General features: G+C 38.3%; 1 protein-coding gene across 1 annotated transcript in view; it reads left to right on the top strand.

Annotated features, from left to right (window-relative positions):
* The window catches only part of LOC118811099 (MAM domain-containing glycosylphosphatidylinositol anchor protein 1), a 323,781-nt gene that overhangs the window by 153,648 nt on the left and 146,726 nt on the right, over nucleotides 1-23,407 (top strand). The window contains exon 5 of the mRNA XM_036575308.1: nucleotides 23,131-23,327. Coding sequence (XP_036431201.1) covers nucleotides 23,131-23,327 — 197 coding nt within the window. The remainder of the gene's footprint in view (nucleotides 1-23,130; nucleotides 23,328-23,407) is intronic.

Here is a 23,407-nt window from a genome sequence, read left to right on the forward strand (position 1 = left end):
ACACTTAACCATTCCACGATTATGTTTATTAGTAGCTTGTTTATTAGTAGTAAAATTTCTTTGTCTAGCAATTTAGGGAATTTTGACTATACATACTGAATGTCTGTGTGTTGTCAACATTGTTTTTTGTAGTAGATCAGATAGCCTATCATAGTATGATTTTTTTTAGGATTGGGATGAGATTGCTGGATATCAGAGGGAAAAACAAAAACATTACACATCTGTAACAAATCTGACATGAAACATGACAAATGGTGAACCGCTAGGCCTTCAGTTTAGGTTATACATAAAAAAAAATCTCCAATAATGCTGATTTCTGCTAGTGTCCCTATAGGATTTCTAGTTATATGATAACACTAAGCTAATGTTGGTGCACAGGAATGCTTGGGATATGTTACCTTTTTACAGACGTCATAACGTCTCATTCAACAATATTTAGTTTTTCTTAAATTTCTTCTTTAGAAAGGTCCTAAGAAAAAGCCTGCGGCAGATTCATGACGTTTTCTTAAACTGCAGAATTTTTTGCACCTTTGTGCTCTTGAGTGTGTGCAGATTCTATTCTTACCTGAGGATAAATCCCAAATAAGAAAATATTGGTGATTCTCAGAATCTTCGTGAAAAATGCATAAGTGGGAAGAAATTTCATCTTAAGAACGCTTGACGAATGAGACCCATTGTCCAAAGAAAAACATGCATCTCCAAAATGGTAACTTTACAGGAAAAAAGTACGCAAAAACATTCCTACTCTTATTGTCAGATTATGCAAAGATATTTTATTCCAAGCAATTTTGGTGGAGTCCCACCAATTGTAAGCAGCACTGCTGTGTCTGATCCACTCAGACCAGCGCAACACACACTAACACACCACCACCACGTCAGTGTTACTACAGTGCTGAGAATGATTCACCACCCAAACAGTACCTGCTCTGTGAGGGTCCATGGGGGTCCTGACCACTGAAGAACAGGGTAAAAGGGGGCTAACAAAGTATGCAGAGAAACAGATGGACTACAGTCTGTAACTGTAGAACTACAAAGTGCACCTATATAGTAAGTGGAGCAGATAAAATGGACAATGAGCATAGAAACACGAAGGTGGTCATAATGTTATGCCTGATTGGTGTATATCAGATTGGAATCAGTATCAGACAACATCCAAGGTTTCAGTATTAAAAGTGGTATCGTGCCACCCCTGTCCGATAGATTTGCAAGGCTTTGAGGTGACAAAGGATGCTTTTAAACATTTAGATCAGAATTCCTCAGATGCTGATGTGCCCCCCACTCTAACAGATCTGATTCAACTCATTGAGTGAGAATAGCTGATGAGTTGAATCAGGTGTGTTGTAGAGTAAAGCACTGAACTGTACTGGGCTTTGGCTCTTGAGATGAGGAGTTTGAAAACCCTACAGTAGAGAATAGAATGGAGCCAGCAGACCACCAGTGTCAGATATAGTCATAGTAAAAATGACAAAACAGTTTTACTCCTTAAAACAGAAGGACGGGGCAAAAATGCCCTCAAAATTATGTGTGATTTAATAATACGAACAAATGTCAGTATTGTGCCAATAAAACAAAGCCTTGACACTTCACTTCTAACGTTGTGCTTTTATCCCTCTCGCGCCTTACTCTGACTGACTGTGTGATCACACTCATTCGTAAAATGGACCTCTTTGCTGTAAGACCGGCTGACGTTAATGTGAAACCTGCTGCAAACATGAAAGACGCAGTTCAAGAGGACTGTTTAATGGATCACTGAAAAATGGAAGTAGGGCCTGAAATAGAAATGGATGCTGATGAAATGCCGCACGTTTACTTCAGTGCTGCTGGTGATTTTTTTAAAAGGTAGTAAAAAGTTTAAAGGACCCATATTCTGTACTTTCCTAGTATTGCTTTTGTGCTCCTAAAGTTCACTTAGTGTTTACATGTTTAAAAAATAAATAAATAAATAAATTGTGATGTCTCTTTAGGATTTTTCTTACTGTGCCTTTAAGACTGATATGTAAATGGATTCTTCTTATGACCATCTGGTGTTATGCCTCATTCAGAAATTAGTCAAATTCATTGTCTTTTTAAAGTAAGTGGGCAGGGCTACACTGCTGTAGACTAAATGAGTGGTTCAATATAAAGGTGTTAATGATTGTTGATGAATTCAGAACAGGCAATTTCTTCAGTGGATTGTAGGGACTGGGGACTCAATAGTATGTCTTGAAACTTTAACAGTTTACATATTACAAAAAAACTCATTTCAGTAACACTGTATGTTAAGGGACACATTTTGGGAGTTTATTAAGGTCTTGTTCTTTGTTCAGTTTAACCCAAATTAGACACTTCTAAATGGTTTCTTCACTCTCCAATAAGCTTGATTCATTATGAACCTGCATTACTGCATATTTGGAGGTCTGTTATATAAATATCACTATGAACGGTGTTATTAAATGCAATAATGTACAATAAACTTGTGCAAATTATTGAGCATATGCTATGATCAAAATATACATTTTATTAGTGTATGACTGGCAGCATTTGGTGTGTAAAGGTTCTTGACAATGAAGTGCAGTAAGAAAAGTGTATTTTCTTCATTGCACTTTATTACTGAAGTTCTCATTCCATTGGCTAATATTTGTTTGCTAATAACAGTGCTTATTGGCCTAAAATGGTTTTTAAATGGTTGGCTTTTTGGGGGGGGCACTAAACTTCTTGAACTGTCCACCTTTCTCTATCACAGAACTGTGAACTTCAACCACTTTTCTGAGTTTTTACTGCTCCAGCTTTTTTTTCTGAAAGTTTCAATTTCAAGAAACAACAAAACATGGGGAAATTATGAAGCATGGCTTTTCCTCCTGCAGAATGAGTTAGCACAATGATAACTGTTCACCAAATACAAATCATTATAAAAGATCTGCTCTTCTACTTATAAACACAAATGTGATATCGATTGAGAGTTTGCAATCTGCACTTTCAACAATATTTCTCTGATTTCAGTGAGCTAAGAGTGAGAAATAATTACTATAAAGTGAAACCATGCTTTTATTATCGCTTGTAAACTTCGGAGTGTTAATACAGTAACTTTCTTTTAAGTGAGATTTACCATCTTCAGAGCTTGGCTGCTTTATCCCTGTGATGTCTTCATTTTAAAGGCAAATGAATAAATGGAGCTGCATGATATTTCCTGCTCTGTAGAACAGTTTCCCCTGTAACTGGCCCAGACTTAGCGCACGCTCCAGGAGGGCAGGGAGCACCCCGTCTGTTTGTTCCCACACAAAACGTCCTGCCGCTGGGCACGCGCTGCACCCCGAACCCCCCAGCTCCATTGATCTAAAGATGAAAAGCTGCCACCTCCCACACATGGGTGTTTGCTTCCAGTCTGTCTGGGAAAAATGACGCTAGCCATGATATTTCCAAAGAGCTCGTCTGAATTTTTGAACTGATTCACAAGCTGCAAGCATGCTTACAAATACATGTGCACAATCAAGGGCTGTGAGATATGCACAGAATACTGTTATTATGCTTATATTGCAAAGTGCACTGCAAGTACACATTCATCAGCCATAACATTCAAACCTCCTCCTTGTTTCTGCACTCATTGTCCATTTTATCAACTCCACTCACCAAATAGGAGCACTTTGTAGTTGTACAATTACAGACTGTGGTCCATCTGTATCTCTGCATACTTTGTTAGCCCCCTTTTACCCTGTTCTTCAGTGGTCAAGACCCCCACAGGACACAGAGCAGGTATTATTTGGGTGGTGGATCATTCTCAGCACTGCAGTGACACTGATGTTGTGGTGTGTTAGTGTGTGTTGTGCTGGTACGAGTGGATCAGACACAGCAGTGCTGCTGGAGTTTTTAAACACTGTGTCCACTCACTGTCCACTCTAGTAGATGCTTCTACCTTGTCAGTTCACCTTGTAGATGTGAAGTCAGAGACAGTAGCTCATCTGTTGCTGCACGTTTTGTGTTGGTCATCTTCTAGTCCATCACCACTCTGTAGTGTAATGGTCACCAGGCACACAGGACGATATTTTTGGTTGGTGGACTATTCTCAGTCACTGATGTGTTTAAAAACTCCGGCAACACTGCTGTTTCTGATCTACTTGTACCAGCACATCGCACACTAAATAAAACCCAACGCTCAAGGTCATGTGGCCCTTGACCATTAATCAAAATGTTAAGGACGCTAAGATACACTACCTATAAAGATAAATTCATACAGTGAATTTGCAGCCTTTCTGCTGTGATCTGCTATCACTGCTATTGAAAGTAGTGAATCATTGTATTTTCTTGAAAGTCGCTATAATTTTGAGGCACATAAAAAAGCGAACATACTAAAATTGGAGCAGACAAAGATTTTTAAGTGTAATCCGGCACTCTGATCATGTGTGAAGAGTCAGCTTCAATGTCATGGCGGCAGCACTCATTGAAATAAGTGCCCTATTTTTATTGGCAGCCAGAAGATTGCCCAGGCAGTTTTCTTTACCCAGTCAAATAAAAAGAAAGCTGTATTTCTGTTGAGAAATCTGAAATTAGGCTTTAGTCAGTTCCCCAGTATGCATTCCAAATGATAGCTTTTCATTGATTGAGGTGCTGAAATATGTATGGGTGGAACCACACTCAGCCAGGCCTCTGTTTAGTATGCAGATAATCAATCAATATACAGGTCCTAGAGGAATTTAATCTTATATAAATGAGTAACAATTTACCATTATGATAATGCTCATTAATTTGTTGTTTTGTGGTTATCGTGCCATTGAATCGTTATTCTTGTCATTATATTCCTGAATATTTCTGTTTTATTGCATCACTGGAGATTGGTCAGGTTGGATCGGGTGCCTGTACTGAAGTGGAAAGATATAGATACGCACATCGTTGGAATGCTTGCTTTTTTAACGGGTGCCTGTTTGAACCTGGAGTTCCCTCTGGTTCAGCAAATGAGAAGAGTTTAAAGTAGGCCCTCTTCAAGGCAACTGCATAAACAGGCATTCATACATTTGTTTAATAGAGCCTGGACAGCTAGTAAAAATTTCTGCTCAGCTACTGGAGTAAAGGCTGGTAAAGAAGGACACAGAGTTTGTTTTTTTCCTCCAAACACAGTCTGTTTTGGCCACCACTACCAGCCTGGCATCTCTCTCTAACCACTGCAGAGTTTGGTGCTTTTACAGGAGAATTGCAAAGTGTCACTTATCTTGGCCAGTTAACAGCACAAATGTGCCTGTTACACTTGTTGATCTTATGGAGAGCAAAGCAGTGGATAATTACCAGAAAATTTTCCAAGTTAAAGTGGCTGTCTGTTAAAGGGGCTGGCAGTTTAATTTCAGTGATACTAAAGAAGACTTGACGATCATTAAGCAAGGTTAGATTTTCAAAAAAGAGCCATGCTTAAAATAGAGGTAATATAGAGTAAAAAGCTCTACTCTGTCTGATCAGGACTGTGTGGGCACTTCAGACTACGTGGTGATTGACAACGCCATAACCACAGCAACACAAACAGCCCCTTAGCAGCAACTTTTTCTGCCTTTGAATCTGTGTGTGATATCTCTGGGTGAGACATCAGAGTGCTGTTTAACTGGACGTGACCATGGCAATGCAAGTAGGAACTTTGCCAACACATCATGCAAACAGACTAGTTAACAAAAAGGGCTGCAACAGTCAAATATTTTCATTTTTAATTTATAGTCTATCAAATATTCTCTTGAATATTATAACTTTCAATAAGCCACATATATGTATGTATAAGTGATTTCATGAAAGCTGCTTAATTGTTTGGTCGATTTGAAGGATGAGCAGTCTGCCGACAAACGTTTGTGAAAGAATGGGTCGTTCTAAAGAGCTCACTGCAACAAGTCAGTTCGCGAAATTTCTTCTCTCCTAGATATTCCATGATCAACTGTGTGTGGAAGCATTTAGGAATCACAGCAACTCAGCCATGAAGTGTTAGACCACGTAAAGTTACAGAGCAGGGTTGCCAAGTGCTGAGGCACAGATTGCATAAAAGTCGCCAAGACTCTCACTGACTCAATAACTGCAGAGTTCCAAACCTCCTCTGGCAAAAACATCAGCACAAAAACTGCACCAGGAGCTTCATGACATGGGTTTCCATGGCCGAGCAGCTGCATGCAAGCCGTACATCACCAAGCACAATGCCAAGTGTTGGATGGAGTGGTGTAAAGCACGCCACCACTGGACTCTGGAGAAGTGGAAACATATTGTGTGGAGTGATGAATCACACTTCTTTATCTGGCAGTCTGAAGGACGAGTCTGGGTTTGGTGAATGCCAGGAGAATCTTTCCTGCCTGACTGCATTTTGCCAACTGTAAAGTTTGGTGGAGGAGGGATAATGCTATGGGGTTGTTTTTCATGGGTTGGCCTTGGCCTCTTAGTTGCAGTGAGGGGAAATCTTAATGCTTCAGCACAGAGCCCTGACATCAAACTTGAGCTTCTTTGGGATGAACTAGAATCGAGATTGCAAGCCAGGCCCTCTCATCCATCCGTCTGAAATGAGATGAAATGGGCAAAAGTTCCCACAGACACACTCTAAAATCTTGTAGAAAGCTTCCGAGAAGAGTAGAAGCTGTTATAGCTGAAAAGCGGGGACCAACTCCATATTAATGCCTATGGATTTAGAATGGGAGTCATAAAAGCTCCTATAGATGTAATGTGTATGTGTCCCCATACTTTTGTCCATGTAGTGCATATCTGAATAAATACCTGAGTTATCATACATACAGTTTGACATCAGCAAGCTACACATCACAAGCCAGGTGATTAGAGTTGACTCCTGCCATGTGGACCCGATGGTAATGAGTATGAACTCTACCAATGAGCTTTGGTGTGCACTTCGTTATTGAGCGTCTAAGTATTCCCAGACGGGTCGATAGCTCGACCAGTAAGACTGATGGCATAGCAACCAAAAGCGCACTGCAGCGAAATTAGAAAAAAAAAAAGAAACATCTAACATAAACCATTACTCTGGGAGGCCAATTAAAAAACAGCATTACCATCCACCACCATCTGTAGCTAACAGCTAGAGCCCTACTCTGTGCGTGTGTGTGTGTGTGTGTGCATGTTTGCATGCTTGTGTGACAAAATCCCCAAAAATCTAGGGCAATTAACAGAACCAAGTGGAAGTACAAGCAATTATAGAACCTTTCTGCTGCTGCTCCACTGGGAGCCAATGTCCCCTGCTTGGCTCTTGCCTGAGAGCTTATCTTTTCAGCAAGCGGTGACCCAGGAAGTGCTGGAGTGGCCTCTGACCCCCCCCCCTTCCCCTGCCCTAAAGCAGTCTGATCCCAGGGCCCTGACTGAGAGCTTTAATTAAAAAGACTCTCAGGTCTAGACCACTGTGAAACTGCATGGTACTGAGAAAGTGCCTAAATAACTGTTTATTTGCAAGACAGCAGAGTTAAAAATGAGCGTAACCCTTAAGGCTGGCTTTGCATGGTGAAATTTTCATGAAACTAGTTGCATGTTGTGAGTTACCTGCATCATAATTTTCTTGCAGCTTGACAGCTACACAAAACAATTCAAAATCAATCAAAGTTGCATGCAACACATTCGATAACTTCACTAGATCTGCAAATTAGCAGGTTGTATTTTTGATACACCATATTGTTTTCGCCATAAAGCCATCTGCAAGGTGTAATTTACATATTTGCACCAGTTTTATCACCTTTATATGTTTTCCAGCTGTCATTGCCGTCTATATATATTTTTCTTACATGTCTGTGTAGGGTTCTTTTCTGTGTAATTGAGTTTTTATCTGTTGTTTGTATGTTAAACCTTGGAAAATGAATGTTTAAGTAGATGTTACATTTAGAGCCTACTTCATTTCTCACTCGTCCTGTCATAGAAGCTCAACAAGTTTATTGCTGAGTGCCCCTCGGCCACCTCTTCTGTAATAATTTTCACTATTTGAAACACAAATGAACCTGTGTAAAATTAGGAGACATCGACAGAGGAGAAAATAAATCTAGGTATGTCGATTATAACAATGGGCTAAAGAAGAATAAACATGGCACATTCATTGAGCATGTGTTTGAAATTTGTGCCTCCATCTAACCACTGTATCTGCTGCCATTGTCAAAGGGAGTTTCTCAAGAACACGTCTTTTGAGATCCTAATGCAAATTTGCATCTGCTATGAAAAAGCGGAGGAAAATCCATGCAAAACCGGCCACCACGAGTTGCTCAGACCTTAAGAATTCAAATAGAATATTTAATCAACAGCATGTGTAATATCTCCACCCACTATTTGTGTGATCCTCTCACGTTTTGTGCAACCCTCCCTCAAATTCTTATGCTTGAGCAAGAGAAGAGCATTTTGTGTTTTACCATGCACACAGCCTATAAACTGCCCGGTTAGACCTATTTGCCAATTTCATACATAACACCCTGAAACTGGCACAAAAGACTTTATACGTTGGTCCCTTGTGTGCTGCCAAGTGGCTGAACTGCACAACTAAACCTAAGTAGGACATTATTACTGTACCTCAGTACTAACTTCCAGTGAAAAGGTGAAGGGATAGAGCGTGCCCCAAGACATCAAGAGGACAGACCATGCATGAAACCAAAAATAAGAATAAGAAACTTCAAAGTAAAGTGAATAGTGGCCATGCGGAGGCCATCTGGCACTGTGTCTTTAGGTGTTGCTCTGAGGGGTGTGCAGCAGCAGGGGCATCCAGTCCTTTTGAAGTGGCAGTATGTTGGTGTGTCTCTGCGGTAATCTGGGCCACTAGGCTCTCTACCTCAGCCTTCCATTCTCTTCCCATTTCACCCTGGCAGTAAAAGTAATAAAAAAAACTTGGCTATCAGGATAGATGACAGGTAGTGAGTCATTGAGAATGGGATCAGTAATGATAACCTATCTTGAGGCCCATATGGAGTGGCACAACTGCAGGCATAATTTTAGCTGTATTTCTTTTATTGCTTTATTGTTACTGAAAGGAATGAAGTCCACTTTGCTCCCTAATCGACCTATATATTTATTTTTCAAAGCAAATGTGGCAAGGTTTTAGAGGAAATTTGAATCAACCTAATGAGAAATTATAGCACACATAAGACTGTGTTTTTGACAGATTATTGAAATTATTTAAATTGAAACACAATCTGAGTACGAACTGAATGAAGTGCATTCAGTGCATAACTTTATAACAGTAGGTTGAAATGCTGTCATCAAGTTGAAGCTAATTGAAACTAGACAGATTAAAACAGTGACAGTTGTGTATTTGAGCAAAAATGGTAGCAGAATAAAAGGAAACCCAAACCCAACCAAACAGTGTGACCTTTCACACGCATACAAAATAAATATCATTTGAAATGTGTATCTCACTCTAAATGTAGGTATTTTGACAGAAACTGAGTTGTGTGCTGCACTTTCACGTTAGGTTGAATGTAATTTGTCAGTGTTCTATGAAACTAGTCTAATAGTAGCTATGAAAGAACAAATGTGTGGACAAAGCATGTACAGGTCAGCTCAGGTTATAAAACAGGAATTCCATCCTAAAACTAATAGTCTATAAGTGATTTGTCCTGTAATGCAGTATTCTATTGCACAACATCTCTTGACAGAATTCACAATTTTATGTCATTGTCATGTTTTCCTTCATCAGTGTTCTGGCACAATACCCAGCATGCCTTAGCAAATTCATCAGACAACAATTGGGAATCCTTGTGGTACCAACCAATCCTGACTGTTAGCCTAGCCACTGAGCAATAGAGTAAAAATACAACCAAGCTAGCATCGGAGTAACTCTTACCTGGTTGTCGGAACAAGCTATCTTTTTTTCCTCAAAGACACAATTCAGTTGAAGAATGTCAAAGAGAAGAAGCCAAACTGAGGTAATGCTTCTATATAGCCAGCTAACTACCTTGCTAACTTAAGCTTGTGATCCTCCTCGTCTGACAGTTGATTTCTGTCATTTGAGCAATTCATTCTTTCCATTATAAAAATGATTTGAAGGCACCTCAGATGTACAGTTGCAATAATCTCAATCGGCTTCCTAGCAGTAACCTCAGCAATCAGGCTTCCGTCTGCAATTAGCAGCTACTCAAAACCACCTGCCCTTAAATTCCATGTAGATTTTCAAAAGTTCCCTCCACGTCAAGCTTTAAGTTGAAGGTCGAAAATCTTACTCTACAGATAACGGTGGCTCTACAGATGTAGCAATGCTGAAATATTTCATTTTGAGTGTCCCTTTAAGGCAGTGGTCACCAACGTTCCTACTGGAGATCTACTTTCATGCAGGTTTCATTCCAACCTGTCCAGCCAGTCAAGGACTTCTGAAGAAGCTAAGGCAGGTGTGACCGTTCTCTGAGCTGTACTACATTCTCTTTTGTTTAATTAGCATCCATGTTTCATGTAGCACTATAACTTGAAGAAACTCAATTTTTCTTGTTCAAAACGCATGCAGTGAGTATGACAATAAGTGGACAGTGAATAATTGGATGTATGGATGGGTGGCCAGACCTCTTAATGAGGAGACATAGAGTAGAAGTCCCCATGTTAGTTTGAAGGTTAACTATTGATCTGTTCAATATGAACCTTTTGTTTAAAGGGCCATAACCTGTAAATAATCCCTTAAACCTTACCCCCTCAGGCCCCACAGCTGAGCACTGTTTAAAACCCGAGAACATAAGGTAATATAAACTGCCTCTAAATGGCAATGCAGCCATTTGTGTTAACCTTTAACCCTCATCCACAGTGACCTTAGGCACCGGATGAGCCTAGGCTTTGGGGCCATTTTAGAACGTGCTGCTCCTCATGCATTGATCCGGGATCAGTTATCTTTTACCTCTGCCTAGATCTATAATGTCCTCAGCCGGATGATTAATCTGATCAAAGGTCTGCCTAGGGGGGCTGAATATTGCAATTATGCCAGAGTCCCCCTCGCAAGACCTGGAGGCATCATTTAAATACATTATGGATCGGGAACGTATTAGAAAGAGCTGCTGAGGGGCAAGCTAACTAATTGATAATAGCGAGTTGCCTCTGTGTTACCCAGGCAACGCCCATAGTAACCACATTACAAGGTGGGCAGTGGAACTCTAAAAGTACTCCTTGCATAGGATGTTGATACAGCTAAAGTCAATAATATATGTTCATCTATGTGTATTTATGACTGTTTATTTCTTTTTCTTACTTAATCATATGCCTGGGTGTTATGGCTAGCACTAAGTAATAATTATTTTATATATATATATATATATATATATATATATATATATATATATATAATTATACTAATTAATTATTCCTGGAATTGTGATAGTGAGGGGCAGTTTGTAGTCTAGTTAATACATAAAGAGGAGATGCCATGGTAAACGCAAGTAATATCAAATTGACACATACAAACTAGGCATGTATGCAGCAGTTCAAAGATATGAACTCTTCTTAGTATTTTAGTTTGCTTAACTGCACAAAAGATGGTTCTTTAGAGGCAATAGTTCTGTTTCTATATAGATTAATAGAGAATGTGTTGTATATGGTTCTATATGGAACCTCTTTGAAAAGTGCTATTGTCATGATGCCAAGCTTGTAAAAATAGAAGAACCCATTTTGGTGCTATATGGAGCCATTTATAGCCATCCAAAAGGGTCTATATATAGAACCATATACAACACATTGTCCATCAGTCTGAAGAACCATTTCACCATGCTAAGAAACGTTTAAGCAGGAAATGGTTCTATATTGAACACATAGTTGTAAATGAAACAATTGCCTTTACTAAAGATTCATTGAAGAACCATCTTTTTTAAGTGTGCGGGTGTTTAACCTTTTAGACCCCCAAAGAGTTCTATGACATTCTTGTGTATTTCTGACAGTTTGTGAAAATACTTAGATAAAAAAATAATAATAATAATCGTAAAAGCACATAAAAATGCAATTACAAGATTAGTTCATGTTAAAAGTGTGTCTCACCTCTTTAATATGAAAACAAAAGCAAGGAATAGACTGAATCGGAAATAAGCACTGAAACTGTAATAGACGTTGTACATGTAATATTGAATATACATAAGAAATATGAGAATCCTTTAGAATAAGGAACAGGAATATGAAACAAACTGACTACAACAACAAATTAAGTTCTTTATATTATTTCTTTGTGAAGAACATAATAAAACTCACCATTTCCTACCTATGTAGCTAAAGGCTGCGTAAGTAGTCTAAGAACTCTCTCCAGCAAAACTAAAGACTGAAGTAAGAGGTATTAAGTAGTGAGTAAGAGGTAACCAGCATTTACACAAACAGAAATTTCCAAATATGGGTTATTTGTTTGGCTCTAATTTTTACTGATGACACCAATCATTTGGTCAGTGTAGCTGACAGACTGAAACACAGAGTAGCTAACCAGTTCAGCTGATTTGTAAAGGCTGTGAATTGCCCCTCTAAATCAAATTGGTATCAAACACAAAAATAATGTTTTCCAGATCACTGGTAATGAATGAGATTTATGTTTGCCAGGTTTGCTGACTCTCGCTGAAGCATAAACTTGGCTACGTGTGCAATAAAGCAGCACAAAATAAAACACAAAACACATCACTAACAAAGATATGAGAATATTCTCATCTTCAACTTACATATAATCAATGCTGTCTAGCTCCATATCTGAGAAACAAAACACAATTAAACACTGTCTCTTCCATGTTGGGGGATTCGTTGTAAATAGGAATGTATGCACATGTAAAACTTTATGTTACACATTAAAAACTGGAACATTAAAGAATGAACTATCTAACAATCTAAAAATATAAACAATATAAAATTTATAGATCAGTTCAATGATTGCTGTCATTATCATGTTTCATATCAAAATACGGATTATTTAATCACGGCCGTCAGCAGCCATTACAATGAAACGCAGAGGGGCCAGCAGAGGCTGCTGTGGGGTCTAGAGGGTTAAATAAGACGTGTAGTTTGGAATGAAAATAAAATAACTTGTAATCTTGTAACACTAAAATAGGTTTCGACTGCAACATGCAGTATCGGGCAAAAGTCAGAGACTGCCCTTCATTTATTTAATTTCCATTCAAAATGGTCATTTATTAAAAAAAATAAACAAACAAACAAACAAACAAACAAAAACATATATTTAACAGAAAATTACACAGAATCTTCAACAACTAAATACAGTATCAAATCTTTCAGGATTTAATTCACTGTTTACATTTATTACACCATCCATTCCTTTCAGGAGACTTGCTTCTCCACACCTCCAAAGTTCAGTCTTAGAAGTTGGTTGCATTTTCTGCTACTCATGATCCAAGTCATGCCACATTTAATAATGTTAAGGTCTGGACTCTGGGGTGGTCAGTGTATTGTTCTGAGAACACCAGCAGCTTCTTTGTTTAGTTTACAAGTTTTCCTCTTTTTTGTCTATTTTTTTTTCTCTGTAAGAACTTCTTGACAGCTACATCCTTTGATGGGGACAGTTTTGGTGGTCTACCATGTCTTGCATGGGTGTTAGGAGTCCAGTTTTTTTTTTTCTATATTTTTATCATTTTTTTTAACTTCTATTTAATCTTTTTTTTTTCCTTTAATTTTCCTTCTTGTTTGTGCAGATAAATTATCTTATATCTAATCTCCTCAGAAATATCTCCTGGAAACTGAGTAACTTCAGTTTAATGGCAGTTTTGGCTAGTAATTAAATAAATGAAGGATGGTCTCTGGCAGAGCAGTGCATATGGATGTTTAGAACAAAAAGACGAAGACAAATATGTAAGTTTGACATTTTCATGCAAGTTGTCATTCCGTAAGTCAGCTGTTTGTATGTTAAATCAGAAAGAGAAATCAGTAAATCTGCATGCAGGATCAGATACAAATCACCTCCTAAACCTTCCGTATTTTCATTTTGTATTTATAAAGCCGCAGTCGCACTGGACGGTCACAATTTTTTGCTGAGGTGAAGAAAACTCATAGTATGTGACTGAATGTTAACTGAGCAGCAGTTCCTCCGTTTATTTATTTATTTATTTATTTTTTTCCAGAAAGAATAAACCGCAGCGTGCCTTCTTGTTTTCTGTTGGCTTTTCCCATTCAAGCTTTTCGATGTGACCATGTGACCATGACTCAACAAAATAAAATAGTTTCTAGGGAAAATAGGGAAATACACGAGATGTCCAAAAGTTTGTGGACACCTGCTCATCTAGTACTTCTTCTAAAATCAAAGGTATTAATGGCGAGTTTGTCCTTCTTTGCTGCAGTAACAGCTTCTACTCTTCTGGGACAGCTTTATACTAGATGTTGGGACATTGCTATAAGGATTTCATTGAAGTCAGCCACAAGAGCATTAGTGAGGTCAGGCACTAATTTTGGTTGATTTTGGTTAGTTCTGGATCAATCTAACTTCTTCCAAAGAAATAGGATGGAGCTACATCACTACAGAGAACCGCTGCACAGCCCAGTGCTGGAGGGCTTTATACCCCTTGCCATTTGGCATGGGTCAATACCTTTTATGGAGATTATGCAAGATGTATGTATCAGCAACGGTTTGACTCTCAAAGAAGCTGAATTCACTAATTAAACAAGTGTCTGGATACTTATGGACATGTGGAGTTTAACCACACATAGAAACAAATAAACACAGTACAATTTGAGCTCCTGCTGGACAGCATGATCACAGTGGAAATGCCTCTATCAGGTACTCGCAGGACTGTGGCTCAGTGTGGACGCCAGTGAGGCAACGGCCAGTAGTTGAGCTTACCGAGGCTCCATTCATGCTTCATCCAAATGTGTGCTGGGATTTGGACAGTGTATATTTGAGGACCGAACCCAAAAGGCAACTGTTGAAACAGAAGAGAATGGAGGAGCTTCAGTGATTGTAAATAAGTAGAAGAGAAGAAGAAAAATCTTCATTTCTCTGCTTTGCATTCTAAGGCCTGCCAACCCTCTCATTATTTCCAAATGTAGGCCTATACTCAGTTTAAGACGCTGTGTGGAGTCGTAAATAATTGACGAGCTGCTGGCGGGATCAAAAGCATGGCCCGCCTCTATTTGTGCTTCTCTGTGTACAGAAGTGTGTGCGCCCGCGTGTGTACGCATGTGTGTATGTGATCTCATACCATCACAATTTCTCTTTACTTTAATCATATTGGTTTTCAGAGAGGCCTGCATGCACAAACACCGCGTAATTGCATTCGCAGTCAGACACAAGCAACCAAATACACAATCTACTAAAATGCTCCGGCTCAATGGCCTATTAAATGCTCAATGACTCGTTTCCAAGCTCAGTTTCTCTGACCACGCAGCCGTAGTCGAGCCTGCCTCCACCTTGGATCTGAGATGCTCTCGAAACTGCCTCTGACCTGACCCAGAAAATCAATCTCTCGCCTCGTTCCCCGCTTTTGTTCCGGTCAGCCTGCCGCTCATGCCGCTCATTTGGGACCACTTCTCCCCATGGGCCATCTGATGTGATTTATAGGCTACTTGGTTTGTAACCTCTAATGGTATGCATTCTGAACCTCAATATTAACCCTTAGAAGTCTAGCTTTTTTACATTTTGTACATTTGCTAATAATTAATCATTATTAATTACGTTTAAATTAGTAATTACATAGGAATTACATAATAATTACGTAATGAATGACATTTACATTTGCTCTATATTCTGTGTTGATAGGTTTAAGTCTGTAACTGTTTTCTGTTTGTTTTAATCCCAAACAATGACAAAAAAGTAGGCAACAAATGGAGTTTTAAAAACAAGTATGGGACCAAATGAAAGTTTAGAATCTGCACTTTCAGCCGAATTTCTGCCTGAAATAATAATATAACATCAGAACATATTTTTATCAACAATACAATTCTATGCAAAAGTTTGGATGCCCCTAGTTAAATGACTTTTTTTGTTGTTTTTGTTTGTTTTTCTAAATAAAAGTAAGTACACATCTTTTACAGAGAACACATTTCCTCACATTTTATTGTAGTCCTACTGTTTATTTTCTGAGTGTAACTTGTCGATTAAAAAAAATATAAAAATTAACGATGGCACATTTTATTTGTATTTTTTTAACTGTGCACTAAAATTTGCAGTTATTCATTTTTGAGGGGATATTTCTGAGGAGATTAGGTAGTAGATAATCCATGATCACTAGGAAAGAAAAAATACAAGGAATGTTAGTGACAAAGTTTCTAAAACTAGGGTTTAAAAAGTGATTAAAAGATACAGAGTAAGTGGGACATGGTAGACCACCGACACTGTCACCATCAGATAAACAGTACTTCCTTCGGATCTAAAAAAACACAGGTGTTTCTGTCCATCCTCCCACTCAACACTACAAGTCTGAGGGGATGTGTAGCTGTCAAGAAGACCTCACTGAGAAAAAGAAATATATAAAAACTGAAGAAAATCTGCAAATCAAACAAAGAAGCAGCTGGTGTTTTCAGAACAATGGACTGACCACCTCAGAGTCCAGACCTCAACATCACAACATCACTGAATGTGTGTGGAATTACTTGGATGCAAAAGCTTCTGAAACTGAACTTTAGTGATGTGGAAAAAGATTCCTTCAGATTTCTTTGAAAAACCTAAAGCAAGTCTCTTGGAAAGAATGGAAACTATAATAAATGCAGAGTGGACACGCTAAACACTGAAAAGTCAAAATTATATTTAGTTGTTGAGGTTTAGTTTTCTAATGTATGCTTTTTCCTGATGCTGAAAAATGAAGAATATGTACTTAATGGCTGACAAATACATGAAGGGTAGACTCTGACTTTTGCACAATATTGTATGTGCATGATGCCTCAGATAACGCCAGTGTTATTGCAAAATGGTGGTCGAGGTTCAGTGTCAAAATAATTTTAACCTAAAACAGACTTTCTACGTAGTTAAGATATGGTGTAAGAAGGGAAAATACTGTACTGGGCCTTTTAACTGTGAATTTTTAATTTTGTTTTGCCTATTTGAGGGTACTTAAATCCAGTGCGAAAATCTTTGCACGTGAAAGTCCTTTCCCACCTACACAGTTTTAACACATAACATATACGCTCTGCAGCACACGTGTATGCATATTTTCTGTCCGTTTCTCATGTGGACAAGCATGCATGCGCACACTACTCCCCAGACGCACAGGGCTATTTGAGCAGGTCTTGTATATTGGAAATCAAAGAGGATTTGGAAATCAGGCTTCCTCCTCTGAAAGCAAAGGTCAGGTAGTTTTACACTTTAAGATAGATTTAACCTCAACCTCTCATTTCATTCCGTCTCTCTCTCTCATGCTCTGTATCGCTGACTCTCTCTCACTCTCGCTTTCTCTTTTTCTTTGGCTTCATATCTATTGCAGAGTTTATATCTACTGAGAATTTGATTTGGCTGCTCGAGGTGTGGTATATCGGCATGTGTCTGGATGGATGTGGGCGGATCTATGCTTTGAAGCCTTTCCAGGTCAAATAATATATGTACCTCAAGTGCCTGATCGTGATTAATGAAATTAACAGGACTGATTACTGAACATAATTCATTTAGATGTTGTTTAGATTGCAGATGGTTGGTTCTAGTTTTTGGCTGTAACACCTAGCACTGATTTTTGCGTTCTTTTTAGAGAAAATGCCATTTTATTTGATGTTAATTTTATTTGGATTGTCACTAGGACCCAACCCATGTATTGTTTCATCATCAGAACTGGCCTGTGTCAAGCTTCCACAGATTTGTTTGATACCATTGAAACTCCCAGTGAAAAAGCACCAAATTACCATTTTTTTCTAATGCCAGTACCAGCACTAACACTTTGTAGGCTGAGGCACAAACTCTGATATTTCTTCTCCTAAAAATACATAGCTTTAAAAATTAGATATTCGTAATCACACAACATTCAGATGCACAGTCTGATTGGTTAAAAATGTTCTATCAATGCTATTATTTGTGATATCAGCACATTTTTCTTCACAGTAATCTTTCTTTCAGCACACACAAAAACAGAGAATGTATACATTAAATAACTTCTTATTCTGTAGAAGAGAAAGACCACAGGACTACATCAAATTCCGAACCTGTTGTTGCCCCTAATCAAGTTTTTTGCTTGGTGGCTGTGATGGTGGAACAAATAAACAAATAGGGCTTCACTACAAATGGACAGAGTACAATGCTTTACAATGCTGGAACAAAAAGACATTCAGGCCAATATTTAGGACACTCAGGTCAAGTGTTGAAAAAGCAGAGCTGAACCTGATATTGCTACAGTTTTATGGTGCTGTATGTACAGCAAAATGGTACTTTTTTGGCATAAAAGGTGTGGAGTAAATACAATGTTCAGGTCTTCTTTGCTTTACTTTTTTCTTTATTTTGCAGAGCAATTTTATCAAAGCAACAGAATGCTCAAGATCAGCTCATACCTGCGACAAGATGTGATATTATTTAAGAGTAGTTCATTTTTAAAGATATGTGTTTTTAAGTCCTTCAAACAACCCCTTAAATCCCAGGCTTATTACATACTAAGACTTATTGTTCAGTAACTACAGAGACTTCAATGCAAACTGGTTGACCTATTCCTAGGTTATAGAAGTGTGTAATAAAAAATTTGGGCCTTTTAAGGGGTTAATTGAAGGACTTCGGATAAGTTTGTAAAAGTATCATATGTAAACTACTCAACCACTCTGCAACCCACAGAAAAACATACACAGCTAATATAATTGTAATTGTAATTAATACGTTTATTTCGGTTTATCAAGGTGTTTACACCCATAAAAATTAAAGAGAAAATAATTCTTTTCACATTCTTTCCCCTCTGATATCTGATCCAGCATTTTCTGCTGAGAACGGCCCGATACCATGCCTTCCAGCTTACCTTGGACCTTTGTTATCGCTTAAACAGAGGTTGCTTGCCACTGCTCAATTACTGACCATATGGTACACCCAGCAGTGGCCAACTTGAAACACAGCAGGCATCAGAAGAGAACGAACCCACACCTAGTAGTACAGATCTTTGACATACAGATCCTGTTTGCAACTGCCAGCTTGTGGTGGGAGTAGAGCTTCTCTAGAGGCTGGGCGAGAACCTTACAGAGCTAAACAAATTCACAGCTATTTTGGACCAGAAAGAGAATGCTTACTTGTGTGATTGTATGCAGTGGGGCAATGGTCATATGTCCTCTGCTGTATCCATGGACACTGGGATTCAGGGTCCCTGTGAAGTAAGCCCAGCATGGACTCCATGGGCCCCAGAGTTTCAAGCAGGCCACTGTTTGATCACTACCCAGGAGAGATACTCTAATGTTCTACACTCAGCCCCAAGCAGGGCTTTATGCTTTGCTTTTATTTTTTGTCTTTTGAGTGTGTTTTGGTGTTTGAAATATACATGTCAATCCAAGGGGCGATTTTTCCACTCTTTGACAGAAATTCAAGGGCATTTTATACACACATTGGGCATTTTTGTGGAATTTACACAGTAACATTGCATTTTTCATGCAATTAATACAGCAGAAACAGTTATTGTCTGTTTACAGGGGATGGCAAAAGTTGAACTGGTTGTTATCAAAGGCGACCCATATGCAGTATGAGCAAAGAGTGAGAAAAAGTAAAGGTCTAATTGAGAGGCAGGATAAAATATGTTTTGGTTGGCTAGTCAGCCTTGCTAGCAAGCTAGCTGACGTTGTTACGTAGCTAGTCCTTGCTGGATTGGATTCGTTTTACATGGGCAGGCAAGGTAATGTAATTTTACACCCAGGTGACTGTAATGTAATTTCATCTTTTAAAAGAAATATTGGTATAAATTACATAGATGACAATGGCAACTTGATTTCCACATTGCTATCATACCAAAGAAGTTCCAAATGCAACATATTTGGCTTCTCCCACCAGAAAACATGCCCAAATGTTTAATTTAATCGTAATTTATTTTTAATATTTATTATCTTTTAATATTTTTTAGCTTTGTCGTTAGCATGGGGATTTACACCCAACAGTCAATATGACCGCCTAAAATCATTTTGTGTCAAATCATGTTGTTGGAATATTTACCTACATGCCAGTTCACACTAGATCATATATATATATATATATATATATATATATATATTATATATATATATATATATATTTATATGTATGCAGAATAAATATAGCTGCTATGGTTACTACTACGTTCTGGAGCTCAGGGTAGTACATCTCAGATTTGGATGGGATTAAAAGCACTTAGAAACACTGATAATAATTGCACTACCCCACCTCCACCATGTAAAACTAATCACGTATGAATAATATTTCAGCTAACATGTCTAATCTTTAGCCAATAGATCTTACATTTATCAACAGTAGAATGACTTGTTAGACGTTAGCAGTTTTAGGCTGTGATCATCATCTCCAGCTGCTTCTCATGTAGCGTAGCTGTCTGTTTTATCTACAGATAAGCACATTCATCCTGCCTGGTCAAGATTAGAGGGTGAAGTGATGTATGAAGTGTCACATTAATGTGATAGTTATGTTCATTCACATTGATTTATTGCATGTATATCCATGGGCACAGACTTGGGTTAAACATTTTGAACTTGTGTCTGAATCTAATGACAGGCGTTTAGTTTTGGGGAGGGACGTAATGAGTGAATATATTTATGTTTAGACACAAAAAGCAAGTCAGCTAAAATGTGTTTCCAAACCTAAATGTTTAAAAAAGGGTGTAAGACCTTTTTTTTATATAATCTCTCTACATCTAACAAATCTTCTGTCAGCTTGTATTACTCATGAATGCACTTATTATCCTTTCTAAAGCTGTCTTTTAATTAAAAGTTGCCCGTGTTGATCTCTTTCTGTGATATTACATGCCCACCTTCAAGTTTAAAAAAAGGCTGTGGTCTTAAGCTGGCTATTAGTGATGCACCACCAAATGCACCACACTCTTCTGCTACTCTGCACTAAGATTAAAATACATTCATAAGACATTTTATTTTCATTATCTACTTTCTGCAATCAAAGTATCAAACCTTTTTTTCAGAAGCTGCAGTACATTTTATGTAAGATATGTATGCAGAAAACAGTTTTCTGGCTGCCATAGCGCCCCTGCATGGTTAAAATCCCTACTGTGTTCCAAATGTAGCAGCTGTTTTCAAACTGTTCTGTGTGGCTTTATTACTATGGCCTTTCTTAAGCTTTGCGCTAGGATTGGCAGTGCATTAACCCCCATCTTTAATTTTGGAGGGGGCCAAGGACCCAAAACCTCCATGTATTTGGTGTCTGTGTTCATAGCCTATTATCTTGGGGGCAATTTTGTGCCTATTATGTTCCAATGTGCAAAAATAAATATGATTGAACGGTTGCATTTTTGGCTGTGGTTATTTCAAATACCGGTGCCAGTAGCCTGGTTGCCTGGTTGAAACAGGATGCCTGGTCAGGCTGAATATTTCTACTGTACACGCACTTTGTTTTGATCAAGATTGAGGCTGTCCGCTATATCTGACGTGGCCGTCATTCTGAATGACACTTGTATACACAGATTTACGTGGTGGGGGGATATTTAGGGCCAGTGAATTTAGGTGGAGAGAGATGTTTACTGTCTCAGGGGTTGGTAGAGAGGTTTTAGCATGTCAACTCACTGTCACCCCAAAGAAAGAGGGGTAGACGAAGATGAGGATGGATGGATGGATGGAAAGGAGGGAATGAAAGAGGGAAGAGAGAGAAAGTTGTTTAGCTGTGCTCGTCTGTCCTTCTCTTAAACTGCACGTCTCTGCCCAGACTGCATTTTCCCTGAGCTGTGGGATTTAGAATTACACAGAATTTTACTTAATTCACACCCACATAACAAACACACACCTACACTCATCCAAAACCTACACACATACCTCAACACAGACATAAGTACAAGCATACAAACACGTCCAGCCACCCGGCCCTCTCATGCACACCCGTAAACAAACAAATCCAGAGACAAGCGTGCACATGTAGTCACACATTGTATTGTAATCTGGTTTATTTGACTGATCTGTGCTGTTAGTTGTTGTGTTGGGGTTTAAAGTATGACCAATACATATAGCTTTGAATTTTGTTCATACATGACTTTTTCACATGACTTTGTGATATCTTAGCAACTGAACTCATCTTAAAACTTGTCAATATATCTAATATTTCTCATTCTGAGATTGCAGAATACTCTAAGATTAAACAAGCAACATTTCTGTCAATATAGTGACAAAAGTACTATTTCATTTGACAAAATTACTTAAAACAAGTAAAACATATCTGTAAGTAAGTAAACTAATCTTATAATACTTTCGCAATGATTTCCCTTGTCAAAATATCATTTTATAGCAGTGAAACAAGCTTTTTAATGCTTCACAAAATGTGAAATGTGTCTGCCAAAACCCTGGAGCTGTAAATGTGTGCTTTGGCAGTGTGAGTAGTAAAAGTAGCAGGAAAGTTGTTAATCACATAACTACAAACCTGAATTTGTTTGTAAAATGCTAAGAGAACATAAAGCAGTGATTAGGAAATTCTGTTTGACTTGTATTAAACCTAAAACAGTACAAAAAAACATGACACCCCCATATCATGACAGACCCTGGCTTTTAAACTTTATGCTGGTAACAGTCTGGATGGTCCTTTTCTTTCGTAGATGCAACAAATGATTGTCAAAGTATTGCGTGCTGGGTTTTAATGCAATGCCATCTGAGGGATGCACTCAGTTGAGTTTTCAGCCTTGTCCTTTATGCATGAGATTTCTCCAAATTTTCCTGAATTATGTGATGGTATTATGCATTTCATAGAGGATGAAATTCCTAACATCCTTGAAATTGCTTGTTGAGGAACAATGGGCCTCATTCTTCAATATCTTCCAAAGTTTTCTCTTAAATTTGTTCTTGAGAAAGGTCCTAAGAAAAAGTCTTCGCCAGATGCATGCCAAATTCTTACACTGCGAAACTGTTGAAATATTTTTGCTCTTGAGTGTGTGTAGATTCTGTTCTCACTTAGGAAAATATCCCAAATATGAAAACACTGGTGAATGTCAGAATCATCGTGAAAACTGCATAAATGGGTTTTAAGAAGAAACTTCTTCCTAAGAACGGTTGGAGAATGAGGCCCATTGTTCTTAAACTCTTAATATAAAATGTTGGATTAAGACATTAACAGGGTGTGTAGAGTTTTATCATGTGCTGTGTGAAGTAGGAGAATTTCTTAAGTCACAACTTACATGTGTGTGTGTGTTTGGGTCTATGTTCCAGATTTGGATAAACCTGTTCTCACAGTACACCAGACCATCAGTGATGTGCGGGGTAACTACTACCAGGAGAAGACGGTGTTTCTGCGCTGTACTGTCAACTCCAATCCACCAGCTAGATTTATCTGGAAACGTGGCAACACACCTATTGAACAGAGTAAAGACAACGGCGTGGACATCTATGAACCTTTATACACGCAGGTAATTTACACACTCACACAATAATGGGCAATAATAATAGGGCAAAATTATAATAGTACAATATGTAAAAACATTTTTTT

The sequence above is a fragment of the Colossoma macropomum genome, unplaced genomic scaffold, assembly GCF_904425465.1.
Source record: "Colossoma macropomum unplaced genomic scaffold, Colossoma_macropomum, whole genome shotgun sequence".
Lineage (NCBI taxonomy): Eukaryota > Metazoa > Chordata > Actinopteri > Characiformes > Serrasalmidae > Colossoma > Colossoma macropomum.